We start from the raw sequence: 17,391 nt of genomic DNA on the forward strand, positions 1-17,391 counted from the left end.
GGCAGAGATCTCGGAGGGTTGTGCGGCTGGAGGAGATTACAGAGATATCGAGTGTGAAAGGCCATGAGGTGGGGGGATGAAAACAAGGAGGAGAACTTTAAAATCTTGACTGGGGGCTAATGCAGGCCAGCGAGCACAGGGCTAATGGGTGAATGAGACTGGGTACAAGTTGGGATATAGGCAGCAGGGTGAGCAAGACATAGGGTGGCAAAAGGGTTGGTCTAAACTGAGATAATCTCCACGATTGGATGTGCTCATTATCTTCACAGCAACATGTAGGCATATCTAAGGTTCAGATTCCAGCAGGGGAAAGGAAGACGTGAAGCACAAACTAAACGCAATCATTGGAATATAATAGAGTAGATTATTTACCTGTGAACTGCTGAGTCAGAGCTGGGTTTTAAATCTGGAACAGAATACAAAAAAAGGAATCAATTATGACCAGTACATGGAAATCCCAGGATCGATCAATTCCAAGGTATCAGACATGGCTAGGTTGGTAGCACTCAAATCTGAGTCCGAAGATTGTGCATTTAGGTAAGAGACGCAAGCACAAAATGCAGGCTGACACTCAGTGCAGTACTGAGGGAGTGCTGCAAAGTTGCAGATGCTGTCTTTCTAATGAAGCTTTAAACCAAGGCTTTATCTGCTCTCTCAGGATAATGCAGAAGGCACTATTTTGAAGGGGGGAGCTTCCCCAATTTCCTAGCCAATATTTTCTCTTAATCAACCTCACAATGAACTTTACCACACTGCTACTTGTACAAGCTTGCTGTGAGCGTGTTGGCTGCAAAATGTTCGACTTCACAATAGTAACCCCATCGCACTTTAGAAGGATGTGAAAGCTTTCAAGAGGGTACAGAAGCGATTTACTAGGATGCTTCCAAGAATGAGAAATTTCAGTTACATGAATAGACTGGAGAACTTGGGGTCATTCTCGTTACAGCAGAGAAGGCTAACAGGAAATTTGATAGAGGCGTTTATAATCATGAAGTCTTTAGATAGAGTTAAAAGAGAGAAATCGTTTCCAATGGCTGAAGAGTCACTAACCAGAAGGCACAAGTTTAAGGCGGTTGGCAAAAAAACCAGAGGTAACATGAGCGAACACTTTAAGCAATGAGTGGTTAGTATTTGGAATACACTGACAGGGTGCTGGGTATACGTGCAATAGCTGCTTTCAAAAGGGAATTGGATAAATACGTGAAAATGAAAAACTGAAAGGACATGGGAAAAGAGCAGTGGAGTGGGAAGTAACTGGATTACACTTCAAAAGAGCCAGCACAGATTCAAGGAGCTGAATAGCCTCTTTATGTGCTGTACATTGGATTCTATAAACTTGCAGTCATTCTCTTAGTTTCTGGTTTCTGTGACTTATGTATGACCAGGATAAAAATGGGACACAGGTACAGAAGACTCAACAAAGGCCTCTTGGTAACTTCTCAAGTTTTTTTAAAAGTTCATTCATGAGATGTGGGCATCACCAACAAGGTCAGAATTTATTGCCCATCTCTAACTGCCAGTTGGCTCTTTTGGCTAGATGGCTAGCGTGTGATGCGGACTGATGCCATCAACATGGGTTCAGTCCCTGTACCAGCAATATTCAAGGTAATCAGGGAGAGTCAACATGATTTTGTGAAATGGAAATCATGTTTAACCAATTTATTGGAGTTCTTTGAAGGAGTCACATGTGCTGTGGATGAAGGGGAACAGTGGATGTACAGTACTTAGATTACCAGGAGGCATTTGATAAAATGCCACATCAAAAGTTATTGCAGAAAATAAAACATCATGGTGTAGGGGTTAACATACTGGCTTGCTAACAGGAGGCAGAGATTGGCATAAATGGGTCTTTTCTGGTTGGCATATGTTGAGTGGTGCGCCACAGGGATCAGTGCTGTGGCTTCAACTTTTTAGAATTTAGATAAATGATTTGGATGAAGGGAACGAAGAAATGGTGGCTAAATCTGCTGATGACACAAAAATAGGTAAGAAAGTAAATTGTGAAGAGGATGTAAGGAGGCTACAAAGTGACATAGACTCATAGACGTTTACAGCACAGGAGGCGGCCATTTGGCCCATCTTTTTTGCGCCTGTCAACAAAGATCTGACTGCAATAATCCCATTTTCCAACGCTTGATCTATAGCCCTGGAGGCTATGCCAATGCAAGTGAATATCCAAATACTTCTTAAATGTTATGAGAGTTTCTGACTCAACCACCCATTCAGGCAATGAATTCCAGGCTCCCACCATCCTCTGGGTGAAAATAATTCTCCTCTTAGCCTTCTACCTCTTACCTTAAATCTATGCCATCTGGTTATTGACCCCTCTACTATTGGAAAAAGTGCCTTCCTCTCCACCCTATCTATGCTCCTCATAATCTTATACACCTCTATCAGGTCTCCTCTCAACCTTTGCTACTCCAAGGAAAAAACCCCAGCCTATCCAATCTTTCATCATAGCTCAGGTCCTCCAGCCCAGGCAGCATAGGTTAAGTGAGTGGGCAAAGATCTAGCAAATGGAGTATAATGTGGGCAAATGTGAAATTATTCTTTTTTATTCTTCCTACCAAAATGAAGCTTATTATCTAAATGGTGAGAGGTTGTAGAACTCTGAGGTTCAGAGGAATCTGGGTGTCCTAGTGCATGAATCACAAAAGGTTAATATGCAGGTACAGCAGGTAATTAGGAAAGCTAATAGAATGTTATCATTTACTGCGAGGGGAATTGATTTACAAAAGTAGGGAGGTTATGCTTCAGCTGTACAGGGCATTGGTGAGACCGCATCTGGAATAGTGTGTACAGAACTGGTATCCTTATTTAAAGAAAGATGTAAATACGTTCAGAGGAGGTTTACTAGACTAATACCAGGAATGGGTGGATTGTCCTATGAGGAAAGGCTGGACAGGTTAGGCTTGCATCCACTGGAATTTAGAAGAGTAGAGGGTGACTTAATTGAAACCTTTAAGATCCTGAGGGGTCTTGACAGGGTGGATGTGGAGGTGTTTCCTCTTGTGGGAGAATCTAGAACTAGGGGTCACTATTTAAAAATAAGGCGTCGCTCATTTAAGACAGAGATGAGGGGAAATTTTTCTCTCAGAGGGTTGACAGTCTTTGGAACTCTCTTCCTCAAAAGGCGGTGGAAGCAGAATCTTTGAATATTTTTAAGGCAGAGCTGGATAGATTCTTGATTAACAAGGGGGTGAGAGGTTTTCAGGGGTAGGCAGGAATGTGGGGTCGAGGAAACATTCAGATCAGCCATGATCTTATTGAATAGCGGAGTAGGCTCGAGTGGCCTATTCCTGCTCCTAATTTGTATGCTCGTATATGTAGATTAAAATCCACCATGATGTGGTTGACTCTTAAATGCCCTCTGAACAAGGGCAATTAGGGGTGGACAATAAAAGCTGGCCCAGCCAGTGATGTGTGCATCCCACGAACGAATAAAAAAAATTATTGCTGTATCTTTCTGGCAAGATCCCATTATCTCTTCTTTTATAACTACTGTGTGCTTACAATTAGGGGGCCTCTACACCGCTCCCACAAGTGACTTATTGCCTTTATCATTCCTCATCTCAACCTAAATTGCTTCTATGACCTGGTTTCTTGAACTTAGGTCACTCTCTTTAATGTGCTAATACCATCATTAATTAACATAGCCACCATTCCACCTTTTCCTAATTTCCTGTCATTCCTAAATGTAACATACCCTTCAATATTCAGGTTTCAATCTATGTCATCATGTAGCCATGTCTCTGTAATAGCTATCAGATCATACTTATTTCTATTTGTGCTATCAGTTCATCTGTTCTGTTTTGAATGATATGTGTTCAGATACAGAGCCTTTAGTTCTGTCCTTTTATTATTTTTGTAGTGTCTAGTCTTATCTGCCAATTTACTCTTAGATTTGTGCCCTCGGTCCCTTCCTGTCACAGTTTATCATTTCCCATATAAATACCTGTCACTCTTACCTTGTCTCTACTCTTTGGTTTACCACATCTTCACAAATTTGATCCCTTGACCCCGCTATTCAGTTTAAAACCCTCTCCTACTTCCCTAGTTAGGTGGTTCACAAGGACACCAGCCCCAACACAGTTCAGGTGTAGACTGTCCCAACAGTACAGATCCCACTTTCCCCCATATTGGTGCCAGTGCCCCTCGAACCGGAACCCACTTCTCCCACACCAGCCTTTGAGCCACGCATTCATTTCTCAAATCTTATTTGTCCTATGACAATTTGCACATGGCTCAGGTAATAATCCAGAAATTATTACCTTTGAGGTTCTGCTTCTTAATTTGGTGCCTAGCTCCTCATACTGACTATGCAGAGCCTCCTTCCTCATCCTGCCTTTGTCGTTGGTACCGACATGGTCTACAACCACTGGAATCTCCCCCTCCCACTGCAAGTTACTCTCCAGCCCTGAGCAGATATCCTGAACCCTGGCCCTGGACACAACAAAACCATCTTGCTCTTTGCTACAGAGAACAGTGTCAACCCCGTCACTGTACTGTCCCCTCCTACCGCTACATTCCTTTTTGCTCCCCCTTCTTGGATGGCTTCCTGTACCACGGTGCCATGATCAGTTTGTTCATCCATCCTGCAGCCCCCACTCTCATCCAAACAAGCTGAGAGAACCTCAAGCCTGTTGGACAATTGCAGAGGCTCACACTCCTGCCCCCTAGGTCCCCTTACCTGCCTCACTCACAGTCACACCCTCCAGTCCCTGGCCAAATTAGAAGACCCAATACTAAGTGGTGTGACTGCCTCCTGGTATAAAGCATCCAGGTGGTAGAGTCTGCAGCTCAGCCTCCAGCTCAGTGACTCTGAGTCAAAGTTCCTCGAGCTGCAAACACTTACTGGTATCCAGGTGCTCCAACTTGCTGCAGCCTTGATACATCATCTGTTCTGCTGTGCTAAGTCTGTTTTAAATAATTACTTAATGATATTAATCACTTACTGACGTTGCTTTTTTATATATTTTATTAACTTTACCACCAAATTGTGTACTATTTTAAGCCTTAGGGATAGAATAGAACTTACCAGATACTCACCAAACAGCCAGCTCCTTTCCCTGCAGTTGGGCATGAACCAATTTCTATGGGGTGAGCAAGATAGAAAGAGAAAACAAACACATCCTTCCCTGAACTCCCCTCTCACCAAACTCCAAGTCTTCACTCAGTTATCTCAGCAGCGTTCCATTTGCCAAGGCTGCACTAAAAAACCCTGAATCTATAGTAAACTGAACTGGGGCCACAGTAACCAGATTCAAACAGTTAGCTAATTAACTGCTCAACTCCTACAGCTAAGAGTGAGTTTACCCTGCCTAAGCGGCAAGAAAGAAATAACTTAGCCTGCTTACACAGTACTTTCCAGTTACTGCTAATTACAGACTAGATTAGACTTTAAGAGCAAAATTTAAGAACAAAATTAAGACTTAAAACTCCCCCTCACCAAACTCCAAGTCTTCACTCAGTTAGTCAGCTGCAGCCTGTGCGCTGTAGAAACACACACATTGTTGATAAGGAATGAATTCCAAGATTTTGGCCCAGTTACGGTGAAGGAATGGTGATACAATTCCAAGTCAAGGTGATATGTGGCTTGGAGGGGATCTTGCAGGTGGTGCTGGACTTATGCTCTTTTGGCCTAGGGGGCAGAAGTTGTGGGTTTGGAAGAAGCAGTTGAAGGAGCCTTGGTGAGTTGCTGCAGTGCATCTTATAGATGGTGCACACTGTTACCACTGTGGTAGAAGGAATTAATATTTAAGGCGGAGGATAGGGTGCCTATCAAGCAGGTGCTTTATCCTGGGTGTTGTTGAGCTTATTGAGTATTGTTGGAGCCACGGTCATTGAGGCAAGTGGGGAGTATTCTATCACACTCCTGACTTGTGCCCTGTAGATGGTGGACAGGCTTTGGGGAGTCAGGAGGTGAGTTACTCGTCGCAGAATTCCCAGCCTCTGACCTGCTCTTGCAGCCACAGTTTTTGTGTGGCTGGTCCAGTTAAATTTCTCTCTAGTTAAATTAGAAGTCATCCTGAAGGGGAAACAGCGAAGAGCAGCATCCATAAAACTTTCCCGTGCCTAACAATTATTCCAACTCTACAAGTGGCTTTGTTGAGTGGGAGACAGCTACATCTACACCTCCATCAGTCCTATAACAACAGGTCACACACCAACACATTGCAATGTCCCACCTGGTGTCTCACCTGTTCTTTCCTTCCTTCTCCGGTATACAGCACACAACACAATAACATTCAGGAGCAGAATGGTGAGGAGCCCGAGAACTCCCCCAAGAAGGATCACCAAAACAGGCACTTCAACATGTGAATGCAGAAAACCTGGAGAGAAAGAGAAATGCACAAATCACTACCACACCAGAAAGAAAGACCTGCATTCACATAGCACCTTTCACATCCTCAGGGCATCGCAAAGCACTTTGCAGCCAATTTTAAAATGAAAACACTGTTATAATGTAGGAAATGTACTCAATTTGTGCACAGCAAGCTCCCACAAACAGCAACATGGTAACAACCAGTTAAGTTTTTTTTTATTGATGTTGACTGAGGATAAATATTCGTCAAGACTCCAGGAAGAACTCCCCTCCTCCAATTTGAAATAATGCTGTGCGATCTCTTATGCCCACCTGATATGGTACAGGACCTCAGGTTTAAAGTTTAATCTGAAAGGCAGCACCTCTGACAGTGCTACACTACTTCAGTATTGTGCTGGAAGTGTCCACCTCAATTGGGTGGTCAAGCCTCCAGAGTAGGACTTAAAATTAGAAATGGGTGAAGGTCCAACTCTCGTGGTATCATTTGGCACCAGAGGAGGCCATTCAGGCCTTCGAACCTGCTCCACTATTCAATTAGATTGTGGCTGATCAGCATCTCAACTTCATTCCCCTGTCTTGGTTCCATATCCCTTTATGCCCTCAGTGGCGGAATCAATTCATTTTGGAAATCCAGGGATTTAGAATAATTCTGAGTGGGCTGTATAACCGACAGTGGATTTTTCATGGTTTACCTGGTAAAGAAATGGAGGAGTTGGTCACACCAAATTCATTGCCAGCAGTGAAGGAATAGTTCTTGGCCAGGCTGGACAACTGCACGTGGACAGTGTGATTGGTCAACCAAGGGTAGCTCTTGGTGTCCAGGATCATGAAATTGGAGGTGTTCACAATTACACGGCCACTTTCATCAACCCAGGTAATGGTGGCAGGAGGGTTCGCCTGTACCAAGACAAACAGGACGAGGAATAGTCCCGAATCGTTGCGTTCCTTGTACTCAGCATCCATCCGAATAACTTCAGGTTTGACTGGGGAAAAGATACACAGAAGACAAGAAATCCCATTTAGTGACATAACAACAATGGCAACTTGTGTTTCTGTGGTGCCTTTAACTTCTCAAGGAACTTCACAGGGGCATTATCAGACAAAAACTGACACTAAGTCAAAGGAGGAGACATTAAGATAGGGGTCCGAAAGCTGGATCAAACTGGTTTAAGGAATGTCTTAAAGGAGTAGAGAGAGGTAGGGAGGAGAAGAGGTTTAGGGAGGGAATTTCAGAGCTTGGGGCCCAGGTGGTGCGATGAAATGTTTGGGAGCAAGCTTGGCTAGGGTTGAAAGAAAAGAGTTAATGTTTCAGCTCAATGACCTTTCTTCAAAACCCTGGGTTCCGGTCATCAACCTGAAAGTTTTATGGATGCTGCTCTTCGCTGTTTCTCTCTCCACAGATGTTGCCTGACCTGCTGAGTTTTTCCAGCACTTCTTGTTTTTATTGCCGATTTCCAACATCCATAGTATTTTGCTTGTGTATGGCTGAGTTCTCTCCACCCTGGTGTTTGCTGAGAACCATAATAATGAGCCACAAAGTCCAGAGGCTTGCCAAGACTACATCACGTTCCAAGAACTCTAGATAAAAAGTCAAGCATGAGAAGAGGTCATTCAGCCCATTCTAACTCGTTCCTACCTCAGCCTAGATGTGGATACTCCAATTAGTCTTTAACTTCACCGCCTTGCCAAGTAGATTATTTCAACCATTTGTTTCTCTTTGAGCAAGGAAGTATGCTTCCAATATCTGTTTAAATTTACTTCTCACTAAATTCAATTGACAGCCTCTGGTCCGACTTGCCCAGCTTTCCTTTACATGATGTCTGGGTTCACCGACAAATACAGTCTCTCCCTCTCCACATGCCCGGGGGTGCTACCTGGTGTCTCGTGTTGTGAGACTCAAGCCAAGTTATTTTGGGAGCCTGGGAGTCTCAAAGTCCATCCAAGCGTGGGCTATGAAGCTAAGGTTCTCTGAGGTCCGACTGCTGCTACAGCCACAGCCTGTAACAAGGTGGGTCTTCACTTTTCCAGCGGTTTTAAACCTCCCCACCATCAACAACTCACCCCAACCACTCAACAATTCTCCAACCATCCCCCGTGCAACCACTCCCCTACTAATTTTCACTCTCCAATCACACAAAGCCTAAGGCATCAAAATGGGGCCCCATCGGGAAAAACGTCTGGAAAGCACAGGCTGATTTGGTTTTTGGCAAATAGTTGGGAGATAAGATAACAGATCATATTGTCAACTTAGATTTTCTGAAAGCTCTTGGTAAAGGTTTAGCAAGGTGACTGCCGGAAGTCTGCATTCCCGAGTTTAAACACCACCACAGGTCCCAGTGGATGGATGGAGCTGGCCTTCTAGTCAGTGACACTACCAGGATGACCAGGAGGTGAAAATTGGCAGGCTCTCCTCGAGCAGCAAATTTAATGACATTTTTTTTAAAAATGACAACAAATTAAATGCATGTCCAGAGTCACAATTTCACACATGGAACTTCCTATTTACTTGAACAAAGTATGGCAATTGGATAATATGACTTTAAGGAGGTACCGTACACCATGTTTTACACAGCTCCACCCAAGATAGGTCAGAATATTTTCTAAATGATGAGAAGCAGAGCACAGAAATTTAAGGATCCATATGCCAAAATCATCACATACCAACTCATCTGGTTGACTAATATCCTTCAAGGAAGAAGTCAGCCATCCTTACCCCATCCGGTCTATATGTGACTCCAGACAGTGGCAATGTAGTAGACTCTCAAGGGCAATTAGGGATGGGCAGCTAATGCTGGCCTTGCCAGGGATGCCCACATCCCATGAAAGAATAAAACAAAACAGTAGACAGGTACACAAAATAATCAGAAAAGCTAATAGAATCTCCAGGGGGCTGGATCACAAAGGGGTGTAAATTAAACTACAGTCTATATAAAGCTTCTGTCAGAGCCCATTTGGTGCCCCTCACCTCAGGAAAGATTTTTTGGCTTTGGAGGGGATTCACGCTGATTCACCAGAACAATCCCAGCGCTAAAAGGGTTAAAATATGACAGATTGCATGGACAAGGCTCGTCTTCTCCTAAGTACATAAGGTGTGATCTAATTGAGGTGATTAAGGTGATTAAAGGACTAGGTAAGGTAGATAGAGAGAAACTATTTCCTTTGGGGGTGGGGGGTAAGTCCAGATCAAGGGACAGACCTTAAAATTGGAGCTTGGCCATTCAGGGGCAATGTCAGGGAGCGCTTCATCAAACAAAGACCCCTCTCTCCCAAAAAACTGTTGAGGTGATTGAAAATTTCAAAACTGAGGTTTATTGTTTTTTGCCACGCCAGGGCGTTTAGGTATTTAGAGTTACAGCACAGATTGGCCATGAGCTAATAAAATTATGGAACAGACTCAATGAGCTGAATGGCCTCCTTCTGTTCCTAGAATAATATTTATTTCTTAGGCTGGCTACAGCTTCAGGGAGAAAAAAAATTCCTGGGGAAAAGCTCTGGATTTCCCTCCCTAAGCCTCTCCTCTACTTGTTCAAGATGTTCCTTAAAAACGACCTCTTCTGCTAAGCTTTTGGTCTGTCCTAATATCTCCTTATGTGTCTCCACATCAAACAGTCTGATAATTGCTCCTGGGAAACGCCTTGGGATGTTCTACTATGTTAAAGATGCTACATAAATGTAAGTAATTGTTGGTGAATCTTTACTCCCCGACTCCCCTCTTCCTCCAACCCGCATGCACCACATCCCACCCTAGAACATGAGAGAATTGGAGTCCATAGCACAAGGGATCACAGGCTGGAGTTCCTGTAACAGATCCCACTTGGAACAGGAATATGTCATGCGTCTCCTCCGAAGGATCAGTTATTTGAAATTTTTAGGGCGTTCTCGATACTCACACTGCACATTGAGGATCACACTGGCGTTCTGGGTTTTCCCGGTTACAGGGTCAGTAGCTGAGCAGTTGAGTTCCTTGTCCTTCCTGCGGGTGGTAATCACAAAGTTGCTGAAGCTCTGGTTGTTAGTCTCGCTGGAGTTGGGGATCAGCATGGTCTGGTTACTCAACTGCTTTTTGCCATTCAGGTACCAGGTAACAATGGGCACTGACTTCCAGCCGTCCATTCTGCAGGTAAATTCTTTGGTAGCATTTTCCTCCAAGGTGACAACAGGCTGAGGACGTCCGTTAATTAAAGGAAACGGCTCAGCGATTTCTGTAACCAAAATACTAAATACCAGTAAAAAGAGAATTGCACCCTCAGAACCCCTTCAAGTTTGGTGGGGTACAACTTTGTGGCAATAGGCAGTCTGCTGGAATCTCACCTATGAGGCCATTCTTCAAGCGTGAACCCAGTAACCATCAGTAACCACCAATTCATTCAAAACATGGGGGATCATAGCTGACATCAAATGCAGTGCCCATCAGGTGGGGAAGGAGCTTGGGTCACAGTCTAATGATCAGAAATTCTGTCTCTCCCCCCAGCCCTCCCTAATTTATGGGGCATTAAAGCTAAGTGCAGCACCCCACCTTCTACTGAGGATAGCTAATTGAGCGCAGGCTCAGGACTAAGTGGCCCACTTGGAATTTACAGACACAGTAACAGGCCATTCAGCCCAACTGGTCCATGCTGGTGTTTTATGCTCCATACAAGCTGCCTCCCACCCTACTTGATCTCACCCTATCAGCGCGTCCTTCTATTCCTTTCTCTCTCGTGGGTTTATCTAGTTGCATCTTACATGCATCCATACTATTTTGCCCAATTTCTCAGATCCACAGTCTCAGCACATTCCAGGTGATGAAGTTTCTCCTGAATTGCCTGTTGGATTTATTTGTGACTATCCTATACTTATGGTGCCAAGGTTTTGAACTCTCCCACAAGTGGAAACATCTCCCCTATTTGTTCCGGATCGAACCCTTTCAGAATTTTAAAGACCTCAATTTGATCACCACTCAGCCTTCTCCATTCTAGAGTAGAGACCCAGTTTGCTCAATACCATAGAGAAGGTGAAGGGAGGGTACGTATGTATTTACCATGAGTTAGAAGTAGTTCAGAAGAGGTTTACTAGATTAATACCTGGAATGAGTGGGTTGTTTTATGATGAAAGATTAGACAGACTGGGTTTGTTTCCACTAGAGTTTAGAAGAGCAAGGGGTGACTTGATTGATGTATATAAGATCCTGAAAGGTATGGACGTGGAAAGGATGTTCCCTCTTGTGGGTCAGTCCAGAACCAGGGAGCACTGTTTTAAAATTAGGGGTCGCCCTTTTAGGACATAGGTGAGGAGAACTTTTTTCTCAAAGGGATGTACGAACTCTCTGCCTCAGAAGGTGGTGGAGGTAGAGTCATTGAATATTTTTAAGGCAGAGGTAGATAGATTCCTTTGCCTAACAAGAATCTAAGGCTATTGGAGGTAGATGGGAATGTGGAATTCAAAACACAGATCAACCATAAGCTTATTGAATGGTGGAGCAGGCTCAAGGGGCAGAATGGCCTCCTTCTGCTCCTATTTTGTATGTTCACTGGGCCACACAGGCATCAGTTTGTTGTCTCGTACGCGTGTTAGAAGTTGCACCTGGCTTTACCTCAACAATTGCTCATGAAGTCCTGGGCAAGTTCAGGGAAAGGAGGGAAAAGCGTTAAAACTAGAAGGAATGAAAATCCATCTAATTTCCATGCTGAAGTACCTGAGCGAACATAGGTCTCAAGTTGCAGAAGTAGGAAAGCTCCTACGACATTGTCACATCCAGCCACTCTCATGTTGGAGGCTGCTCTCCTGTTTTCATTACATCTTCCCTGAAACTGGACCAATAAAATAAAATCGTCAGTTGCTTCCCAGAGAATAGAAAGAACTAGCATTTATATAGCACCTTTCATGACCTCAGGACGTCCCAAAGTGCTTTCCAGCCAATGAAATACTTTTGAAGTGTAGCCGCTGTTGTAATGTAGGAAACATAGCCATCATTTTGCGCACAGCAAGCTCCCACAAACAGCAATGTGATAGTTAACAGATAATCTGTTTTCATGATGTTACTTGAGTGATAAATGCTGGCCATGACACCGAACTGAACTCCCCTGCTGTTTTTCAAATGATGACTTGGGATCTTTTCCACCTGAGAGAGCAGACAAGGCTACAGTTTAATGTCTCATCCAAAAGTCAGCGCCTATGACAGTACAGCACTCCCTCAGTACTGCAAAAGAAGTGTCAGCTTTGATTTCTTGTTCCAATTCTGGAGTGAGGTTTGTATCTACAGCATACTAACTCCAAGGTGAGAAAGTGCTCCCCATTGAGTCACGGTTGACAGGAGGGACAAGAGAGGTTCAGATTAGCAATGATGTTAATGAGTTCAAGTGAATTAGGATGCAGGGAGATGAATCTTCCAAGACTTAAAGGGAAGGCTTGTGTTTTATTTTTTAAAAGTTGAACTACTCAATGGCTAAGTGCACTGAAATGTTTTGAGCACAAAAATCTATGTCAACGTTACTGAGGCAATGTTACTTGTCCCTCCTGTCAACTGTGACTCAGTGGGGAGCACTTTATCACCTTGGAGTTAGTATGCTGTTGATACAAACCTCACCGCTGAACTGTCACAGATGCCATCTTTCAGACGAGCCTTTAAACAGAAGACCCATCTGCTTGCGCATAGCCAGAGAATCTTTTACATCCACTCTTTTGAAGAAGAGCAGGGGAGTTAAGGTGGTATCTTGGACAATATTTATCCCTCAATCAACATCACATGATCATCACAATGCTGTTTGCGGGAGCTTGCTGTGTGCAAACTGGCTGCCGTGTTTCCTACATTACAACAGTGAGACTACACTTCAAAACTACTTCATTGGCCAGAAAGCACTTGAAATATCCAGTGGTCATGAAAAGTGCTATGTAACTGCCAGCCTTTGCAGTATAACATCTTTTAACATAATAAACTGTTCCAAGTTGCTAGACAGGAGCATGATCAAACAATATTTAAAACCAAGCCTCAAAGAGATGATACTCTATGGATAATACTCTTGTCAGAGTACTGACTCACTGCAGGGGCTCCTAAACTTGTTCATTTTAGCTCTTAAATCCAATGCCGCTAATGCAACAAAAATGTTTATACAAATTTGGGCCCAACTGATCTATGCCAGTGCTTATGCTTCATATATGCCTCCTCCCACTCCCTCTTCATCTTACTCTATCAACATACCCTTCTATTCCTTTCTCCCACATAGCTTACACTTAAAACATCTGTTATTCACCTCAACTACTCCAATTCTTAACGAGTTCGACATTTAAACTGTTTCCCGAGTAAAGATGTTTCTCCTGAATTCCTACATTGGATTTATTATCTTATATTTATAGCCCCTAATTATGGATTCCTTCAGAAGTAAAAACATCTTCTCAATCCTTTTCATAATATTCTAGTCTCCATCACATCATCTGTCGGTCCTCTGTTTTCTGGAGTAAACAGCCCCTAGCTTGTTCAGTTTTCCTGATATTTATAACCTTTCAGATTCCTTGTAAATCTTCACTATGCCCTCCCCAGTGTCTCTCTGCCTTCGAACTCCCCTTCAATATGTAGCCAGGCAGTTGGGATATCAGGGAACATGCAGAAGCTGAATTATGGATGGCCATGCCGAACGGGCAAGGGCCAAACACAACTCATCCGAGAAACCAAATATATCCAGGTCACCTGGAGTAGCCAGGGTCTGGATAGCAGTTTGCTGGGATTTTGCATCCAGCAGCAATCCCAACTACCCCCATCAGCCTCTCTGAGAGAGTTTACTCCTCCTCTCTACAACGGCCCCCCCACCCCCAGCCTCTCTGGGAGAGTTTACCCCTCCTCTCTACAACACCACCCCCCCCCGCCCCAGCCTCTCTGGGAGAGTTTACCCCTCCTCTCTACAACACACCCCCCCCACCCAGCCTCTCTGGGAGAGTTTACCCCTCCTCTCTACAACACCACCCCCCCCCGCCCCAGCCTCTCTGGGAGAGTTTACCCCTCCTCTCTACAAACCCGCCCAGCCTCTTTGAGAGTTACCCCTCCTCTTTACAACCCTCCAGCCTCTCTGAGAGTTACCCCTCCTCTCTACAACTCCCCCAGTCTCTCTAGGAGAGTTTACCCCTCCTCTCTACAACTCCCCCAGCCTCTCTAGGAGAGTTTACCCCTCCTCTCTACAACTCCCCCAGCCTCTCTGGGAGAGTTTACCCCTCCTCTCTACAACCCCCAATCCTGTGCTCTAAGCTGGACAAGTCCCATGAACCATAACAACCCGACCTGCGAGAGATTAAACCCAACAATAAAAGGGGCCTGAGGCTCCCTCACTGACCACTGTCCGGTAATAACATTGTCCGGAGCAGAGAGCAGCCTTGCCAGGACACTTTTTAACACAGTTCCCATTACACCCCCGCATCAGATTAAAAATCAGCCCAGTACATGTGGCCAAACTAGTTGCCGCGCAGCAGAAAGTGGGGGGAGGGAGTATTTATAGTTGATCTACAGGGAAGCAGGGGGTGATCTACAGGAGAGCAGGGGGTGATCTACAGGGAAGCAGGGGGATGATCTACAGGGAGAGCGGGGGATGATCTACAGGGAGAGCGGGGGATGATCTACAGGGAGAGCAGGGGGATGATCTACAGGGAGAGCAGGGGGATGATCTACAGGGAGAGCAGGGGGATGATCTACAGGGAGAGCAGGGGATGATCTACAGGGAGAGCAGGGGATGATCTACAGGGAAGCAGGGGGATGATCTACAGGGAAGCAGGGGGATGATCTACAGGGAAGCAGGGGGATGATCTACAGGGAAGCAGGGGGATGATCTACAGGGAGAGCAGGGGATGATCTACAGGGAAGCAGGGGGATGATCTACAGGGAAGCAGGGGGATGATCTACAGGGAAGCAGGGGGATGATCTACAGGGAGAGCAGGGGGATGATCTACAGGGAGAGCAGGGGGATGATCTACAGGGAGAGCAAGGGGTGATCTACAGGGAAGCAGGGGGTGATCTACAGGGAAGCAGGGGGTGATCTACAGGGAAGCAGGGGGATGATCTACAGGGAGAGCAGGGGATGATCTACAGGGAGAGCAGGGGATGATCTACAGGGAGAGCAGGGGATGATCTACAGGGAGAGCAGGGGGATGATCTACAGGGAGAGCAGGGGGATGATCTACAGGGAGAGCAGGGGGATGATCTACAGGGAGAGCAGGGGGTGATCTACAGGGAAGCAGGGGGATGATCTACAGGGAGAGCAGGGGATGATCTACAGGGAGAGCAGGGGGTGATCTACAGGGAGAGCAGGGGGATGATCTACAGGGAAGCAGGGGGATGATCTACAGGGAGAGCAGGGGGTGATCTACAGGGAGAGCGGGGGGTGATCTACAGGGAAGCGGGGGGTGATCTACAGGGAGAGCAGGGGGTGATCTACAGTGAGAGCAGGGGGTGATCTACAGTGAGAGCAGGGGGTGATCTACAGGGAGAGCAGGGGGTGATCTACAGGGAGAGCAGGGGGTGATCTACAGGGAGAGCAGGGGGTGATCCACAGGGAAGCGGGGGGTGATCCACAGGGAGAGCGGGGGGGTGATCTACAGGGAGAGCGGGGGGTGATCTACAGGGAGAGCGGGGGGTGATCTACAGGGAGAGCGGGGGGTGATCCACAGGGAGAGCGGGGGGTGATCCACAGGGAGAGCAGGGGGTGATCTACAGGGAGAGCAGGGGGTGATCTACAGGGAAGCGAGGGGTGATCTACAGGGAGAGCGGGGGGTGATCCACAGGGAGAGCGGGGGGTGATCCACAGGGAGAGCGGGGGGTGATCCACAGGGAGAGCGGGGGGTGATCCACAGGGAGAGCGGGGGGTGATCTACAGGGAGAGCAGGGGGTGATCTACAGGGAGAGCGGGGGGTGATCCACAGGGAGAGCGGGGGGTGATCTACAGGGAGAGCGGGGGGTGATCTACAGGGAGAGCGGGGGGTGATCCACAGGGAGAGCAGGGGGTGATCTGAAAGGATCTCACCTCTGACGTGCCAGGGCGGGGGATTGGCCGCTTCGGGATCTGTTCGGGTCGAAGCCGCGGGTTCGGAGCCAATTGCCAGGTTTTCACCGCGAGGCCTTCCCGCCGCCTCGGGCCTGGATTTAGAGCAGCGCCGGCCGGGGGGAGCGGGAGGCTCAGCCCGAGCCCGGGTCACACATCCCGGGGCCGGGGTCTCAGTCACTCAGGGTCCGCGCCCACTCCCCTCACACAGACCTTGACACAGACCCTCCCCTCCCCTCACACCCTCTCTCTGTCTCTGTCTCTGTCTCTCTCGGTTTTGCCGATTCCGGTTGGATTCCGGCCGAGGTTTCATCACGTGACCCACCTTCCTCCAACTGCCAAACCCCGCCCCCCAAAACACCCCCCAAACCCCTCCCCCCCAAAACACCCCCCCAAACCCCTCCCCCCCAAAACACCCCCCCAAACCCCTCCCCCCCAAAACACCCCCCCAAACCCCTCCCCCCCAAAACACCCCCCAAACCCCTCCCCCCCAAAACACCCCCCCCAAACCCCTCCCCCCAAAAACACCCCCCAAACCCCGCCCCCCAAAACACCCCCCCCAAACCCCTCCCCCCAAAAACACCCCCCAAACCCCTCCCCCCAAAACACCCCCCCAAACCCCTCCCCCCAAAACACCCCCCAAACCCCTTCCCCCAAAACACCCCCAAACCCCGCCCCCCAAAACACCCCCCCAAACCCCTCCCCCCAAAAACACCCCCAAACCCCTCCCCCCAAAACACCCCCCCCAAACCCCTCCCCCCAAAAACACCCCCCAAACCCCTCCCCCCCAAAACACCCCCCAAACCCCTCCCCCCCAAAACACCCCCCAAACCCCTCCCCCCAAAACACCCCCCCAAACCCCTCCCCCCAAAAACACCCCCAAACCCCTCCCCCCAAAACACCCCCCCCAAACCCCTCCCCCCAAAACACCCCCCCAAACCCCTCCCCCCCAAAACACCCCCCAAACCCCTCCCCCCCAAACCTCTCCCCCCCAAACCCTCCCCCCAAAAACACCCCCCCAAACCCCTCCCCCCCAAAACACCCCCAACCCCTCCCCCCAAAACACCC

The 17,391-nt window shown here is 47.1% G+C and overlaps 1 protein-coding gene across 7 annotated transcripts in view; it reads right to left on the minus strand.

Moving 5' to 3' along the window:
• Positions 1 to 16,634, minus strand: part of LOC121269615 (transmembrane protein 25) — a 35,088-nt gene extending 18,454 nt beyond the window's left edge. For 5 of the 7 annotated variants that reach the window (XM_041174332.1, XM_041174333.1, XM_041174331.1 and 2 more), the window contains exons 1-6: positions 16,306 to 16,634; positions 12,000 to 12,114; positions 10,216 to 10,527; positions 7,018 to 7,308; positions 6,189 to 6,332; positions 373 to 406 (exon numbers count right to left, since the gene is read on the minus strand). In XM_041174332.1, the coding sequence (XP_041030266.1) occupies positions 373 to 406; positions 6,189 to 6,332; positions 7,018 to 7,308; positions 10,216 to 10,527; positions 12,000 to 12,072 (854 nt within the window). In that variant the 5' untranslated portion in view covers positions 12,073 to 12,114; positions 16,306 to 16,634. Of the gene's footprint in view, positions 1 to 372; positions 407 to 6,188; positions 6,333 to 7,017; positions 7,309 to 10,215; positions 10,542 to 11,999; positions 12,115 to 16,305 lie in introns of those variants that run through there. The other 2 variants (XM_041174335.1, XM_041174336.1) reach the window with 2 other exon arrangements.
• Positions 16,635 to 17,391: the final 757 nt, after the last annotated feature.

The sequence above is a fragment of the Carcharodon carcharias genome, chromosome 25 (assembly GCF_017639515.1).
Source record: "Carcharodon carcharias isolate sCarCar2 chromosome 25, sCarCar2.pri, whole genome shotgun sequence".
NCBI classification, from domain to species: domain Eukaryota; kingdom Metazoa; phylum Chordata; class Chondrichthyes; order Lamniformes; family Lamnidae; genus Carcharodon; species Carcharodon carcharias.